Source organism: Lithobates pipiens, unplaced genomic scaffold (assembly GCF_037356315.1).
Source record: "Lithobates pipiens isolate NorthernLeopardFrog02 unplaced genomic scaffold, aLitPip1_a1.2 Scaffold_13, whole genome shotgun sequence".
Classification (NCBI taxonomy): Eukaryota; Metazoa; Chordata; class Amphibia; order Anura; family Ranidae; genus Lithobates; species Lithobates pipiens.
Window position 1 is genome coordinate 14,429,682 of NW_027507718.1, and position 15,703 is coordinate 14,445,384.

Genomic DNA, 15,703 nt, shown 5'->3' on the forward strand with positions numbered 1-15,703 from the left:
TGTATGATAATTTACGAGTAAATGTTTCCTGTCCTTTGTCAATTATAAAAAATATGTTTAACACCATTAACAATAACTCAACATAAACTAGAATAAAGACATTCCGGGCAACTTAACCAAACATTAAACCCATCAGTTTTCTGGTGGTAGTTCCTTTTAAAACTACCTGCACCGAATTCAAGAAAGTATTTGTGCCAGTTTTGGTAATAGTACCGACACATGCGACAAATTCAGTTCTTACTATCACAACTTTAATGGCCTATCACTATGGCTGTGATGGATTCTTAAAAATAACTACCAGTTTGCAGGTTAGGAAACAGAGCAGCTCTCAGCTGGCGTACAGAGATGTCAGTGCTCAGAGTGGGGCATATCTGTGATAGGAAGCTATCATGAATGTGACCACTTCCCCCCCACAGGGCTCTATCCCTGACTCCTTGGCCCCGTTCAGATGTTGGCTGTTGGAGATTCCCCCGTCAAGTTTTGAATGTACACTGAGGGGATAGAGATACGAGTGATGTCATCACCCAAATATTTGAAAAATCATGAGTCAACTTTGAGGAGGACCTGATAAGGAGCTAGTCTCCTTGGCCGCAATGTCTAGGTGCAGCAATAAGGCAGTATATCCAGCCGTCCTGTTTGGGACCCGGGCCCCATCAGTTGAACAGGGGGACCCAGGCACCTAAACAAGCAGGAGGGGGTTGATGAGAGTGGGGAGGGGGGCAATCACTGAAACTGAGCCCCCTTTGCCATCCTCTGCAGCACATTTTGCTTCTCCACCTCTCCCTTCCCAAATTTCAGCTGCTGTATTTACTATACTTCAGTTTGTTTATTAACAGAAAGCCTCTGTAGAGTGCTTCCTGTTCATTCACTCTCCAGTGCAGTTGAGGCTACAGAGAAAGGATTAATAAATACTTCACTGATTTGACAGGCATTGAGGAGGCATTGCCTGCTTTATCCCCTTAAACCTGGCACTAGCTGAGCAGCACCATTGAATGGGTTACACTCCACTCAAAAGTAGGTAAAATTCCTGCCATGGCTTCAAAGCAAGCCATCACAGCTGTGGCATGTGTACAACCCTAGCCACTGCTTTGGGGCGGGGGGGGGGGGCCTGTCAGGTAGGCTGGATTGGGCCCCATTATTTCTAACAGCAGCCTATTGGGGATGTCAGGACTTGTGTTATTGCTTGGGTCAACTACTGGTGGCACTGTTGTTTTTAGCACCAAATGGTGTAGTTCTGGTGGCCACCAGCGGGTGTCTCCCAGCAGATGTACATACTGATAATAAAGCTGCACCTGATGTGGAACTGCTGGCAAATATTAGTCAATCCTTCACTGAGGCTCAGGGCTTCAGTATTCCCCTGCAAGCCTTGACCCTTCCTCATGTCCTGAACTCTATCCTGAATCCTGACCCAGAGACCTGTCCCCTGGTACCTGCTTCCTGCTCCCATTACTTACTGTCTCCCAGTACCTGGCTTCTTGTTCCCCTTTTCTCTTGTCCCTGTCTTGTTTGCTTATATGTGTTCCCTTCACTTGTATATAGCCAGTTAGATTGTTAGTTAGGTGTTATTTGATTGGTTTTCACCTGTGTCATTATCTTTAATAAATACACATTTTCACTTATTCATCTGGTCCTGATTCCTTTAAGTGCAGCCATCTGATCTGATCACCCCTGCTGGATGTCTGAGGCCGCGTACACACGCGGGGACTGTTCGGCCAACTTTGTCCGCTGAACAGTGTTTCGGCAAACAGTCCGCTCGTGTGTGGGCTTTCAGCGGACAGTTTCAGCGAACAGTCCGCTGAACAAGGTTTTTCGGAAATTCCGAAAAACTGTCCGCTGAAACAAAGTTTCAGCGAACAGTCCCCTCGTGTGTAGGCTTGTTCGTCAAACTAAGTTCCGCGCATGCTCAGAAAGGATTTACACGCCGAAAGTTATAATGCAGTGTATAGGACGTCGTATTTTTCGTCCCGTCGTACGTGCCGTTCACGTCATCGCGCACGGTTTCAGCAAACTGTTCGTTCGTCGTGTGTGGCCATGTCCGTCCATGCTAATTTTGAGCGGACTGTTTGCCGAAACTGTTTGACGGACAAAGTTGGGCGAACAGTCCCCGCGTGTGTACGCGGCCTTAATGTGGTATCTGTGACAGGGGAAATGAAAGACTAATGAACCATCAGATCTGCCTTGCTTTTGATTGACAGGGCAATGGGCAGGTTCCATAGCATTATTGCAGAGGCCTAAATGAATTCTAAAGGGTGTCTACAACACTTTTTTTTAATTCCCATGATTGTCCTTTATAGAAACTCCTAATACAATCATTAAAACCTTCACATATAAAATACATTGTGAATGTACCATAATTCTTTTAAGATCATGTTTCATAAATCTATTGGTCTGCTTCAAATTTCAAAGATGCAGCCTAGGAGGAGGGGTTGCTGCAGAGGCCCTAGCTCAGGGGTGCCCAACCTTTTTAAGAGCGAGGGCCACTTAAGCAACTTGGTAACTAGTCGCTGGCTACAATGAGCGGAGCGGGTGGATGATCATGTCACGGCTACTCTATAGGCCCTCCGATCTGATCCACCCAGATGGAAGGGGGCAAACTCCCTTCTATTTTTTTTAATCAGATTTTTAGGACCGGATTGGAGGCAGGTGGGAGTAAACGGACAAAAGTCTGTTTACATCTGCCGCTCTGTAGAGGTGAATTGAGGATCCGATTGGGTAGGGCCGATTGTGTGAAAAGGGCCTAAACTGCTTTCACACTGATGATTACCCACACAGCGGGTGCAGGGTAGTGCTGTGGGTTAAGTGAACTTTGCCATAGACTCTGCCTGTGGCAAAAGTCGACGCTGTACAGGAAGCATCGGCTTATGGGCTCTGCTCTGCAGCTTTCTTCCTCTACCACCAGCTTCCGTCACAACACTGATGCTGTGGTATGACGGGTCAGCAACCTGCAATCTGGGCTTGCTAACCGGCCATTCCAAAGCAAGAGGTCGCGGGCCACATCAAAGGGCTCCACAGGCCACATGTAGCCCCCGGGCCACTGGTTGGCCACCCCTGCCCTAGCTGGTAACGTGTTGGAAGTCACATGCTACTGGGTAGATGTTTGCACTTCAAAACTCTCAATAGGCATCATACAGGGAAATACTATGCCTTCAGTCAGCCTCTGTAGGCAGAGGAACAGATGAAAAAGCCCTGATGTCACTGGAGGGTTCCAGCTCTGGTCCACACCTGGAAACATGGTGGCACTGAAAGAAGCAGAACCACTTTTTTGCTTGCAGTGCCACAACTGCTTTCCATAGGAGCTGTTACTAAGACTGGGACTTTGATTTTGTGCGTGATATATAAAAAATGTTGGCTGCAGAATAAAGCAAACTGATTAGGGATAAACATTGCTACAGATGGAAAGAAAATACCTTTAAACACAAATGTCTGTATTTTGCTGGATCCCCATTACATAGAAGGAACAAATAAATGAGGAATCCTGTTGTGACTCAATCTTTATTGCCTTCTGAGACACAGACACACAGTATTACAGAAAAAAAAATATGATACTGAACTCCAAGCTATATAGAAAGCCAGCAGATGATTCATTTCACTATTGCCCAAAAAATATGAACATACAGTACCAGTTTTAGGCTTAGTATATTTCTAAAGATACACTCAAGCCACAACAATTTAGCATTTCAATTCTAGGAACACAATCGATCTACATTTTCTGTGTGACAAACATTACATTCCTATGGCTGCGGCTTCCTTAAAGATGATCTATCATTATTATTTTTTACAGTTCTGTCCCCTATGGAACAGAGTACTTTCATAGGTTTATGAGTGTGTCCTTCTCCCCTCCCCTCCCACCATGGCCAATCTGACAACAGCTATGAAGGAGATGGCTAATTTTTAGCTGCAGGTTGTCTTGGCTGTGAGCACTTTCCTGAGACAGGCAAGAGCAAGCGAAATGCAGAAGCTGACACATCCCACCTCCCTCTGCACTTCTCTTGCCTAGACAAGCTGTGGCTGTGAATCAGCCGTCACTTTCAAAACTGTTGTCCGATTGGCCATAGCAAAATTGGAAGAGGGCAGATCAGACCTCATAACTAGGATTAGAAAGCACTTAGAAATCTGGGACAAAAGTACTACATGTCCCAGAACTGTAAAAAAATGATATTGGTTGATGTTCTATAATTTTAGAGGGCTCTTTAATCTGGTGAATCTGTTTCAAGTTCCTCCCTCTGTAGTTTTCAAAAAGAGATGTTGTATATTTAACATAGACTGATATTATATGATGATGTATTCTGGCCTGGGGCACAACTCATTAGATAAAACCCACTGCAGTTGGTGAAAGCTTTGACCTTAGCATAGTGATTACTATGGGGGTTATTTACAAAAGGCAAACTCACTTTAGTGCAGTCGCTGTAAATCTAAGGGGTAGATCTGAAATGAGTGGAAGCTCTGCTGGTTTTCATTATCCAATCATGTGCAAGCTAAAATGCTGTTTTATATTTTCCTTTGCATGTCCCCCTCAGATCTACAGTGACTTGACTTTCAAGTGAACTTGCAGTGCAATGTGGATTTTACTTTAATAAATAACCCCCATTGCTTCCTGGATATGGTCGGCTGTTTGTTGGAAGATGCTCTAAAGACTATTAGCAGCATTTAGCTGTAATCTCTGTCTGTACAGCACATGCTTTCTGCATTCCCTGAGGTATAGAACTGATGAGGGGCAGTGTTTCTCCAACATGAAGGCAGTTGTCAAAGAAGATAAAGTAGCTATTACTGCGATCCCTTATAAGCTGATCCCTATTTCACGTATGAAACTAAAGAATGACTTCAACCGATTATGTGAATAATTCCTTTGAGTACATTCAGATTGTCATGCTGGAAATTCAGTGAGACCTGTGTCCGTTTTGATCTGTAAGGCCTCATGCAAACAGGACGTTTACGCTTTGTACCATTGCTGACAGCTGAAGCGATAACAAAACAGTTGCAGTAGGTATCGGTAGTTGGTATTGGCGAGTACCAAAAAAAAAGTATCAGTACTCATACTGGTAAAAAAAAAAAATGGTATTGATGCATCCCTAATGACAGTGTTGTTATTCTATCAATTTACAATATATCTGCAAATGCATTTAAAAAAAAAAAACATGGCTTTTTCAGACATTTCAGTTCAATAAATTATCATTAATTGTTTTGCATTTAAGTGGAAATTTGTCAGGGCAATGGCTGGTGTTGGCGCTTCAATCATCCCGGCACCATGGTTGTTATGGTGTCAGGGTGATTGAAGCGCATTATTTATATTGTTATATTGTAATATACAATGAAATAGTTCAATTCACCTTAAGGCAGAATCAGTGAGAGCCCTGAGCGTGTCAATTGCCACATCGCCTGCCACCAGATGTGGATTGTCACTTGCCACGTCACCTGCTAGTGCCACCAGATGTGGATTGTCACTTGCCATGTTGCCTGCTAGTGCCACCAGATGTGGATTGTCACTTGTCACGTCGCCTGCTAGTGCCACCAGATGTGGATTGTCACTTGCCATGTCACCTGCCAGTGCCACCAGATGTGTATTGTCACTTGCCACGTCGCCTGCTAGTGCCACCAGATGTGGATTGTCACTTGCCATGTCACCTGCCAGTGCCACCAGATGTGTATTGTCACTTGCCACGTCACCTGCCAGTGCCACCAGATGTGTATTGCCACTGCATTGGTGACAGCACTGGTCCATTTAGTACAGAGGCAGGCCTCTGTGCAGTTGACAGTTCTGAGTGAGGGCAGGAGAGTGAGATGCAGGGCGGGCAGTGAGAGATGCACCTCCGACATTGAAGAGGCCGGGCTGTGAGGGTGGAAGAGTGGTGATGCGGGGTGGGCAGAGAGAGATGGTGTCATCTGTCACCGCCCGCTTCTCTCATTCGCCCACGCGCTTGTCTCATACACCCCGCTATTTTGACAGAACACTGTGTCTTTCATGCCGCCTGCCCGGTTCCAACATGCCGCCCGCCCACGTGGCTCCAACGTGCCGTTTGCCCAACTAGCTCCGACATCCACCCGCCTGGCTCTAATGCCGCCCGCCCACCTGGCTCTCATGCCACCCACCCGCCTGGCTCTGATATGCGGTCCGCCTGGCTCTCATGCCGCATCTGTCCTGTGGCCCAGCTGCAGAGAGGCCACGGCCCGGTAGTGGGCCGCGGCCCGGTGGTTGGGAACCCCTGCCCTAGTATGTGTTCTAACTGTAGGGGGATGGGAGTGACTGGAGGAAATGACAGATCGTTGTTCCTAGCTAGTAGGAACTCACAATCTGTCTCTCCTCTCCTCACAGAACAGAGATGTGTGTGTTTGCACACACACATTCCTGTTCTGGCTCTCGTGCCCACATCGGCACCCCCGCAGTGCAGTGGGTGCTTAAATGGGCCGAAGTACAGTTACGACGATTCGCGTGAAACATGGCGACTTTCCGCAGTATAATGACGATGGCTGGTCGCAAGTGGTTAAACTAATACTTTGTTGAAGCACCTTTTGACCTTTTCACCTTTTTGAACAGTAAAGTCAGTTTATATAGTGAAATACAGGACTTAGAATTTTAAAAGCAGCGGCAACCCTGCTCATCTCACAGGTTTGCTAATCTGACAGAAGTTCGCTGCTTTTAAAATTCAAGATCTAAGTAGTCAGACGGAGTTGTAAGTACTGTATTTCACTATATAAACTGACTTTACTGTTATAAATAAGTGTAAAATGCAAAACTTCGGTGGGTGTACCAACATGTCCGCTTTCCCCCTTCTTAACCTTACTGTGGATGAGTGTGGCGTTTAGCAAGATGGCGGTGACGGAACGTCACTTCTGTAGCAAACTGTGATGGGTCGCCAAATATGTATTTACACCCACTCTTCTTTGCAAAAACACTCCAAATCTGTCAGATTGCGAGGGCATTTCCTGGGCACAGCCCTCCTCAGATCATCCCACAGATTTCCAATCGGATTCAGGTCTGGACTCTGGCTGGGCCATTCCAAAACTTCAATCTTCTTCTGGTGAAGCCATTCCTTTGTTGATTTGGATGTATACTTTGGGTCGTTGTTATGCTGAAAGATGAAGTTCATCTTCATGTTCAGCTTTCTAGCAGAAGCCTGAAGGTTTTGTGCCAATTTTCACTGGTATTTGGAACTGTTCATAATTCCCTTTACCTTGACTAAGGCCCCTGTTCCAGCTAAAGAAAAACAGCCCCAAAGCATGATGCTGCCACCACCATGCTTCACTGTGGGTATGGTGTTCTTTTGGTGACGTGCAGTGTTGTTTTTGCGCTAAACATCAGACCATAACACATTTTTCCACATGCTTTTGGGAGACTTCAGATGTGTTGTTGCAAAATTTAGCCGTGCTTGGATGTTTTTCTTGGTAGAAAAGGCTTCCGTCTTGCCACTCTACCCCATACATATGAAGAATAAAGGAGATTGTTGTCACATGTACCACACAGCCAGTACTTGCCAGATATTCCTGCAGCTCCTTGAAGTTGCTGTAGGCCTCTTGGCAGTCTCCCTGACGAGTTTTCTTCAGGTCTTTTTATCAATTTTGGAGGGATGTCCAGTTCTTGGTAATGTCACTGTTGTGCCATATTTTCTGTACTTGATGATGACTGTCTTCACTGTGTTCCATCGTGTATTTAATAGACATGTGCAGAGTAAAATATTTTGTTTCGGAATTTCGTTTTCGTCCGAAAAATTAATTTATTTAGTTACTCCCGAAATTCGTTTTTATTTATTTCGTTTTTCGTTCAAAAATTGCATTCGTCCGAAAATCCACATGAATTACGATCGAATCTTTCTTTGAAGGCTTATGGTGTCTGTCGAATGTATAAAGAAGATTCGACGGAGCTAGTATATAGCATACTTCGTGTGAACTTTAGAACCCTATTAAAGTCTATGGGACTCCAGCGTTCAAAATCTAAAGTGCTAATTTGCAAGTTACTGTCCTAAAAAGTGTTTGGGGACCTGGGTCCTGCCCCAGGGGACATGTATCAATGCAAAAAAAGTTTTAAAAACGGCAGTTTTTTCGGGAGCAGTGATTTTAATAATGATTAAAGTGAAACAATAAAAGTGTAATATTCCTTTAAATTTTCGTAGGGGGGGGGGGGGGGTGTCTATAGTATGCCTGTGAAGGGGCGCATATTTCTGGTGCTTAGAACTGTCCCTGCACAAAGTGTCATTTATGCAGGAAAAAAAGTCCTTTAAAATCACTCGCAGCTATTATGAATTGTCAGCTCCGTAATACAGAGAACACTCATTGAAAGTCATTGATAAAATAAATAAATAAATAAAAAAAGCGTGTGGGTCCCCCAAATTCAATTACCAGGCCCTTCAGGTCTGGTATGGATATTAAGAGGAACCCCGCGTCAAAAAAAAAAAATTGACATGGGGTCCCCCTAAAAATCCATACCAGACCCTTTATCCGAGCACGCAACCTGGCAGGTCGCAGGAAAAGAGGGGGGGACGAGAGAGAGGCCCCCCCTCCCTCCTGAACCGTACCAGGCCACATGCCCTCAATGTTGGGAGGATGCTTTGGGGGTCTGTGACCCCTCAAAGCACCTTGTCCCCATGTTGATGAGGACAAGGGCCTCATCCCCACAACCCTGGCCGGTGGTTGTGGGGGTCTGCGGGCGGGGGGCTTATCAGTATCTGGAAGCCCCATTTAACAAGGGGACCACCAGATCTGGCCCCCCCTGTTTGAAATGGTAAGGGGGTACAAAAGTACTCCTACCATTTCACAAAGAAAGTGTAAAAAATAGTTAAATAAGACAAACACACTTTTGAAAAATTCTACCCCCCCTACGAAATTTAAAGGAATATTACACTTTTATTGTTTCACTTTAATCATTATTAAAATCACTGCTCCCGAAAAAACTGCTGTTTTTTTAAAACTTTTTTTTGCATTGATACATGTCCCCTGGGGCAGGACCCGGGTCCCCAAACACTTTTTAGGACAGTAACTTGCAGAATCTTTTCTCTCTGTCAAATCTTTTTTCTCTGTCGAATATTTTCTTTATATAATCTTGGACTAATAGAGGTAAGGTTAGGCACATTCGACCACAGGTTCTATAGACACAGATTGTTATTGTCAGAGTCACGTCGAAACTCCTATTCTATATCGAACTGTTGTAACAATGAAAACGAAAATAAAGCATTTATTTCTGTCGGATCTTTTGTTTTTTCGGATTCTGTGCTTTCGTTATCGTTAATCGTCAATACGAAAACGAAAATAGCTGAAATTCGGACGAAAATGCATTCTGACGAAAACGAATGCGCATGTCTAGTATTTAATGCCTCGGAAATTCTTTTGTACCCTTCTCCTGACTGATACCTTTTAAAAACGAGATCCCTCTGATACTCTGCAAGCTCTCTGCGGACCATGGTTTTTGCTGTAGGATGTGACTAAGAAAGTCAGGAAAGACCTACTAGAACAGCTGAACTTCATTTTGGGTTAATCAGAGGCACTTGAAATGATGGTAGGTGTGTACTCACTCCTATTCCACATGAGTTTGAATGTGATTGCTTAATTCTGAACACAGCTACTTCCCCAGTTATAAGAGGGTGTGCACACTTATGCAATCACATTATTTTATTTTTTTATTTTTACTTCTTCCCCTCCTAAAATGTTTCAATCTGTTTTTCAACTGAGTTGTACAGTGTATAGGTCACATTAAAGGTGGAAAAAGTTCTGAAATGATTTATCTTTGTCTGATTTTGTTACATCACAGAAACTTGACATTTTAACAGGGGTGTTTAGACTTTTTATTTCCACTGCAGGTGGGAGCCCCTGCATTCACTTCTTGCTATATTTCTCTTTTTTTTTCTTATTGATCTACTTTAATGCTCTGGCTGGAGTTTATGAGTAAAGCCCCCTCCTAGCTTGTTCAGAAATTTACCGGAGGTATAAAAATACACAGCCAACCATCCAGTCCATTACAACAGGCATATGCAATTAGCGGACCTCCAGTTGTTGCAAAACTACAAGTCCCATCATCCCTCTGTCTCTGGGTGTCATGCTTGTGGCTGTCAGAGTCCTGCTATGCCTCATGGGACTTGTAGTTCCGTAACAGCTGGAGGTCCGCTAATTGCATATCCCTTCATCACAACATTGGGGACCTTCCTGCTTGTAGGTTACTTTAGACAGCACATCCAACCATACAGATAATAAGAAAGCATTGGAATGCTTTTCAAATGTAACCCACCTATCATGGAACTGTTGCATTGTATATGTACGTCTCTAAAAATCCTAAACTAGCTATGCATTTGTTTACACAATGTACATTGCTATGTGCCTAAAACATGTACTTGTTTGATTTAAAAAATATTATCGAAACAAAGAAATATTCCCTGGGATTGATAAGGTCTAATAGTATGGACAGAGATATGTGCTTAGCTCCTTAGCATAATAATTCAGAAACATGTTAAAAAAAAGTATTGATCAATGCCTTTCTGTGTATGTTTAGTGTATTGAGAATAAAATATTTGATCATAAAACTAAATAAAAATAGTGCACGTGTTATGCTTGTTTGACTCAACCCTTATCCAGCTTATTCCACAACGAAAGCAATTTTTTCTCACCTAATCTCATTCCTCTATATCAGTGTTTCTCAACTCCAGTCCTCAAGGCACCCCAACATGTCATGTTTTCAGGCTTCCCATTATTTTGCACAAGTGATTTGATCAGTTTCACCCCCTTAGGCCTCTTTCACACCAACGTGCCGTTCAGGCCCGCCTGTCAGTTTTTCAGGCGGACCTGAACGGGTGCTCCATAGAGCTCTATGGAGCGTCGGATGTCAGCGGTGACATGTCCGCTGACATCCGACCCGCTCCGATCCGAAAAAGTGTGACGGAGGAAAAAGCTATTTTTCCATCCGTCTGCGGATCGGATCGGATGACGACGGGCACTGCGGTCCGTCGTCATCCGATCTCCCATAGGGGAGAGCGGCGCTGTGACAGGTCCGTCCCTGCGCAGTGTGCAGAGACAGACCTGTCATCTCCCTGCTCAGCGGGGATCGGCGGAGTGATCCCCGCTGAGCAAACGGACATCCACGGGGCGGATCAGAACTGATCCGCCCCGTGTGAAAGGACCCTTAGTAATTTCCACAGCTGTTTCATCTGAGGGAAATTCTGAAAACATGACTTGTTGGGGCGCCTCAAGGACGACATGTAATATGTTGTTATAGTTTACTTCACTTTGCAGACTGTTTTTTTTGCTTTACCTTATTAAATAATATATGTCAGCCCACTTGCAGCACCCCAGCCCTCTTGCCCTGTGGCTAAGCAGCTGCATTCTATATCTCATATTTGTCCTATAAGGCTTTTTATAGTAATTTATTATTATGCCTTACATTTTTGACCTAATAGTGTATTCATATAATTAATAAGTACATTTTCTTTTCCAGAAAGAGACCAAAGGCCAATTTCTTATTGACTATATCTACAACCACTACAACCTGTTAGAAAAGGACTACTTTGGAATTCGCTTTGTTGACCCAGAAAAACAGCGGGTATGTACATTATAAAAATAGGAACCTGCATTATTATGCTACATAAATTGAAACAGTGACTCTCAATGAAGTCACCTTATAGTTAATGAAACTAATGAAAATGTTTTAGTGTTTTGTAATGTAGATATTTCAGTGCCTTTTTCTGATGTTATTGACATTTTCAGCTTATGTGCCACATAAGTAGTGGCAAGCTATGGTGGATCACACAAGATATGGAGACAAATTGACCGCTTTAAACAGTATCCACCCTCACATAGACTTTTATCTTCAAATGGGAAAAATCCTACATAGAATACAGTACCTGGGCAAGTGCATGTTCACTCATACCTGACACTGTATCCAGCAAATCACCGTCCAACATTCCAAACCCTCAAAGAGTCACTATTCTGGACAAAGCACAATCAGGGGAATTCAAAACAACTCAATGACCATTTTTTGGACGTAGTTCCCTTAAGAAGTACCTGCACCTGATTCAGTGAAGCATATGCTTTTTGAGCACATCTGTTATCACACACCTCTCTTCCCTAAGCAAATTATTGTCATTTATTCCCCGTTTAATTACCTGCCCACCCATATGTCTCACTCTTATGGTTCCAAGTGGGAGGGTGAGCTACTAAATCCAAGGAATATTTGCAACAAATTTGGTCCACGGTTGCCACCTGTCCTATATGGATAACTTCCATTCAGTGTGCCACTAATGTGCTCCAATGGTACATAGTGCCAACCAGATTAACACACCTTCTCTCCTCGCATTACCCACTGTGCTTTAGTGGCTGCAAAAGCATTAAAGGTGTCCTATGGACCTGCCCAATGTTAAACAGAGTCTGAACCAAAGTGTTCAACTCTGCACCTCATTTGCTTGTTTTCTCCCAAAAACTATTGGCTTGTGCTCCAAATGCCAATTTAAGATGACTACTTATGTGTTACTGGCACCTAAACAAACTATTTTCAAATCCTAGAAGAAGCAATTTGTACATGTTACCACGTAAAGAGGTGGTAAAGCACCTGAAGGCTCAAAACTCAGACATCAACTAGCCTTTGACATTGCTGGCTTTGTCCCTGCTCACTCCTGCCTCATGCACACTGATTACTTTGATGTGTTGTTTCAGTAACCAATGGTAAACGGTATGCGGTGGGAGGTGTTAGGGCCATATGCAGTGCCAAAGAAATTAGAACATAAAACGATCTTCTCCAACTCTTCTCCTTACTGCCACATCAAACCTGGGTGTCAAGGGTTGTACGAGCCATCTTCGCTCACAGACATTAAAGGGGTTGTAAAGTTATTTTTTTTATTAGCTTATTATCTTCTTCTAAGCTGAGGCAGTGCTATTTCACTTACCTGTTCTTTCTGTTCCTCTCCAATTGTCACTGGTCCCTCTTCAAAATCTTCTCTTTCTGTAGTACTTCCTGGTTGCTTCTCACTGTCTCTCGAGCCGTTGGTGTGTGGTGGTGAGGAGTTATGCTCGCCCCAGGCTAGTACTACAGCCCTGCGTGGAGACGCTCTGTACGTAACAGAGAGACACAGAGGCTGGTGGTTTGTGGGTGTGTCTGCAGTGATGCAGCACCTCCTTCTATTCCTTATTAGGATTTTGCACTGATCTACACAGCCCCGCCTTGGCTCCGCCCCCTAGCAGTCTGCAGACTAGAATCATAACGTAAGATCTTCAAAACTAAAGTCAAAGAGACAAGAAAACAGCTGCAGCCTCTAAAGTTTATATTAACCAACAAGGTAATCTTTAACCAAGCATTATAGGGGACTATTTAATTACTGTCAATTTGCAATATAATGTTTATTTAGATGATTTCCTTTACTGTATTCATGCACCAGCAAGCATGTACTGCTCATACACAATATAAACAAAAACGCCCCACCCCCCAACCACATTGCCTAGGCAGTAATATTATTTTTACATGCATCCCAGCTTTATATCTCTCTCATGTACATCCCTATGCCTGCTCATCCATCCCTCCATCCCTATGTCTGCTCATCCATCCCTCCATCCCTATGTCTGCTCATCCATCCCTCCATCCCTATGTCTGCTCATCCATCCCTCCATCCCTATGTCTGCTCATCCATCCCTCCATCCCTATGTCTGCTCATCCATCACTCCATCCCTATGTCTGCTCATCAATCCCTCCGCCTTATTTATTATACATACTTCTCTCCGTCACATCTCTGTCATGTCCATCCCTCCATCCCTATGTCTGCTCATCCATGGCTCCATCCCTATGTCTGCTCATCCATGGCTCCATCCCTATGTCTGCTCATCCTTCCCTCCGCCTTATTTATTATACATACTTCTCTCCATCACATCTCTCTCATGTCCATCCCTCCATCCCTATGTCTGCTCATCCATCCCTCCATCCCTATGTCTGCTCATCCATCCCTCCATCCCTATGTCTGCTCATCCATCACTCCATCCCTATGTCTGCTCATCCATCCCTCCATCCCTATGTCTGCTCACCATCCCTCCATCCCTATGTCTGCTCATCCATCCCTCCGCCTTATTTATTATACACACTTCTCTCCGTCACATCTCTGTCATGTCCATCCCTCCATCCCTATGCCTGCTCATCCATCACTCCATCCCTATGTCTGCTCATCCATCCCTCCGCCGTATTTATTATACACACTTCTCTCCGTCAGATCTCTGTCATGTCCATCCCTCCATCCCTATGTCTGCTCATCCATCCCTCCATCCCTATGTCTGCTCATCCATCCCTCCGCCTTATTTATTATACACACTTGTCTCTGTCACATCTCTTTCATGTCCATCCCTCCATCCCCATGTCTGCTCATCCATCCCTCTGCCTTATTTATTATACATACTTCTCTCCATCACATCTCTCTCATGTCCATCCCTCCATCCCTATGTCTGCTCATCCATCCCTCCATCCCTATGTCTTCTCACCATCCCTCCATCCCTATGTCTGCTCACCATCCCTCCATCCCTATGTCTGCTCATCCATGCCTCCATCCCTATGTCTGCTCATCCATCCCTCCGCCTTATTTATTATACATACTTCTCTCCATCACATCTCTCTCATGTCCATCCCTCCATCCCTATGTCTGCTCATCCATCCCTCCATCCCTAGGTCTGCTCATTCATCCCTCCATCCCTATGTCTGCTCATCCATCACTCCATCCCTATGTCTGCTCATCCATCCCTCCGCCTTATTTATTATACACACTTCTCTCCGTCACATCTCTGTCATGTCCATCCCTCCATCCCTATGTCTGCTCATCCATCCCTCCATCCCTATGTCTGCTCATCCATCCCTCCATCCCTAGGTCTGCTCATTCATCCCTCCATCCCTATGTCTGCTCATCCATCCCTCCATCCCTAGGTCTGCTCATTCATCCCTCCGTCCCTATGTCTGCTCATCCATCCCTCCATCCCTATGTCTGCTCATCCATCCCTCCATCCCTATGTCTGCTCATCCATCCCTCCATCCCTATGTCTGCTCATCCATCGCTCCATCCCTATGTCTGCTCATCCATCACTCCGCCTTATTTATTATACACACTTCTCTCCGTCACATCTCTGTCATGTCCATCCCTCCATCCCTATGACTGCTCATCCATCCCTCCATCCCTATGTCTGCTCATCCATCCCTCCGCCTTATTTATTATACATACTTCTCTCCATCACATCTCTCTCATGTCCATCCCTCCATCCCTATGTCTGCTCATCCATCCCTCCATCCCTATGTCTGCTCATCCATCCCTCCATCCCTATGTCTGCTCATCCATCCCTCCATCCCTATGTCTGCTCATCCATCCCTCCATCCCTATGTCTGCTCATACATCCCTCCATCCCTATGTCTGCTCATGCTCATGATTTTAAACTATTTAGGGTTATAATATTTATAGATTTATTATTATTATACACAATTTATATAGCGATTACAATTTACGCAGCGCTTTACTATATCTATATATATATATATATATATATATATATATATATATATATATATATATATATATATATATATATACAGTGGTGTGAAAAAGTGTTTGCCCCCTTCCTCATTTCCTGTTCCTTTGCATGTTTGTCACACTTAAGTGTTTCGGAACATCAAACCAATTTAAACAATAGTCAAGGACAACACAAGTAAACACAAAATGCAATTTGTAAATGAAGGTGTTTATTATTAAAGGTGAAAAAAAATCCAAACCATCAT

General features: G+C 44.1%; 1 protein-coding gene across 2 annotated transcripts in view; it reads left to right on the forward strand.

Annotated features, from left to right (window-relative positions):
* Positions 1-15,703, forward strand: part of FRMD3 (FERM domain containing 3) — a 300,454-nt gene that overhangs the window by 143,458 nt on the left and 141,293 nt on the right. The window contains exon 2 of one of the 2 annotated variants that reach the window (XM_077474871.1): positions 11,411-11,515. In XM_077474871.1, the coding sequence (XP_077330997.1) occupies positions 11,411-11,515 (105 nt within the window). Of the gene's footprint in view, positions 1-11,410; positions 11,516-15,703 lie in introns of those variants that run through there. The other variant, XM_077474872.1, reaches the window with a different exon arrangement.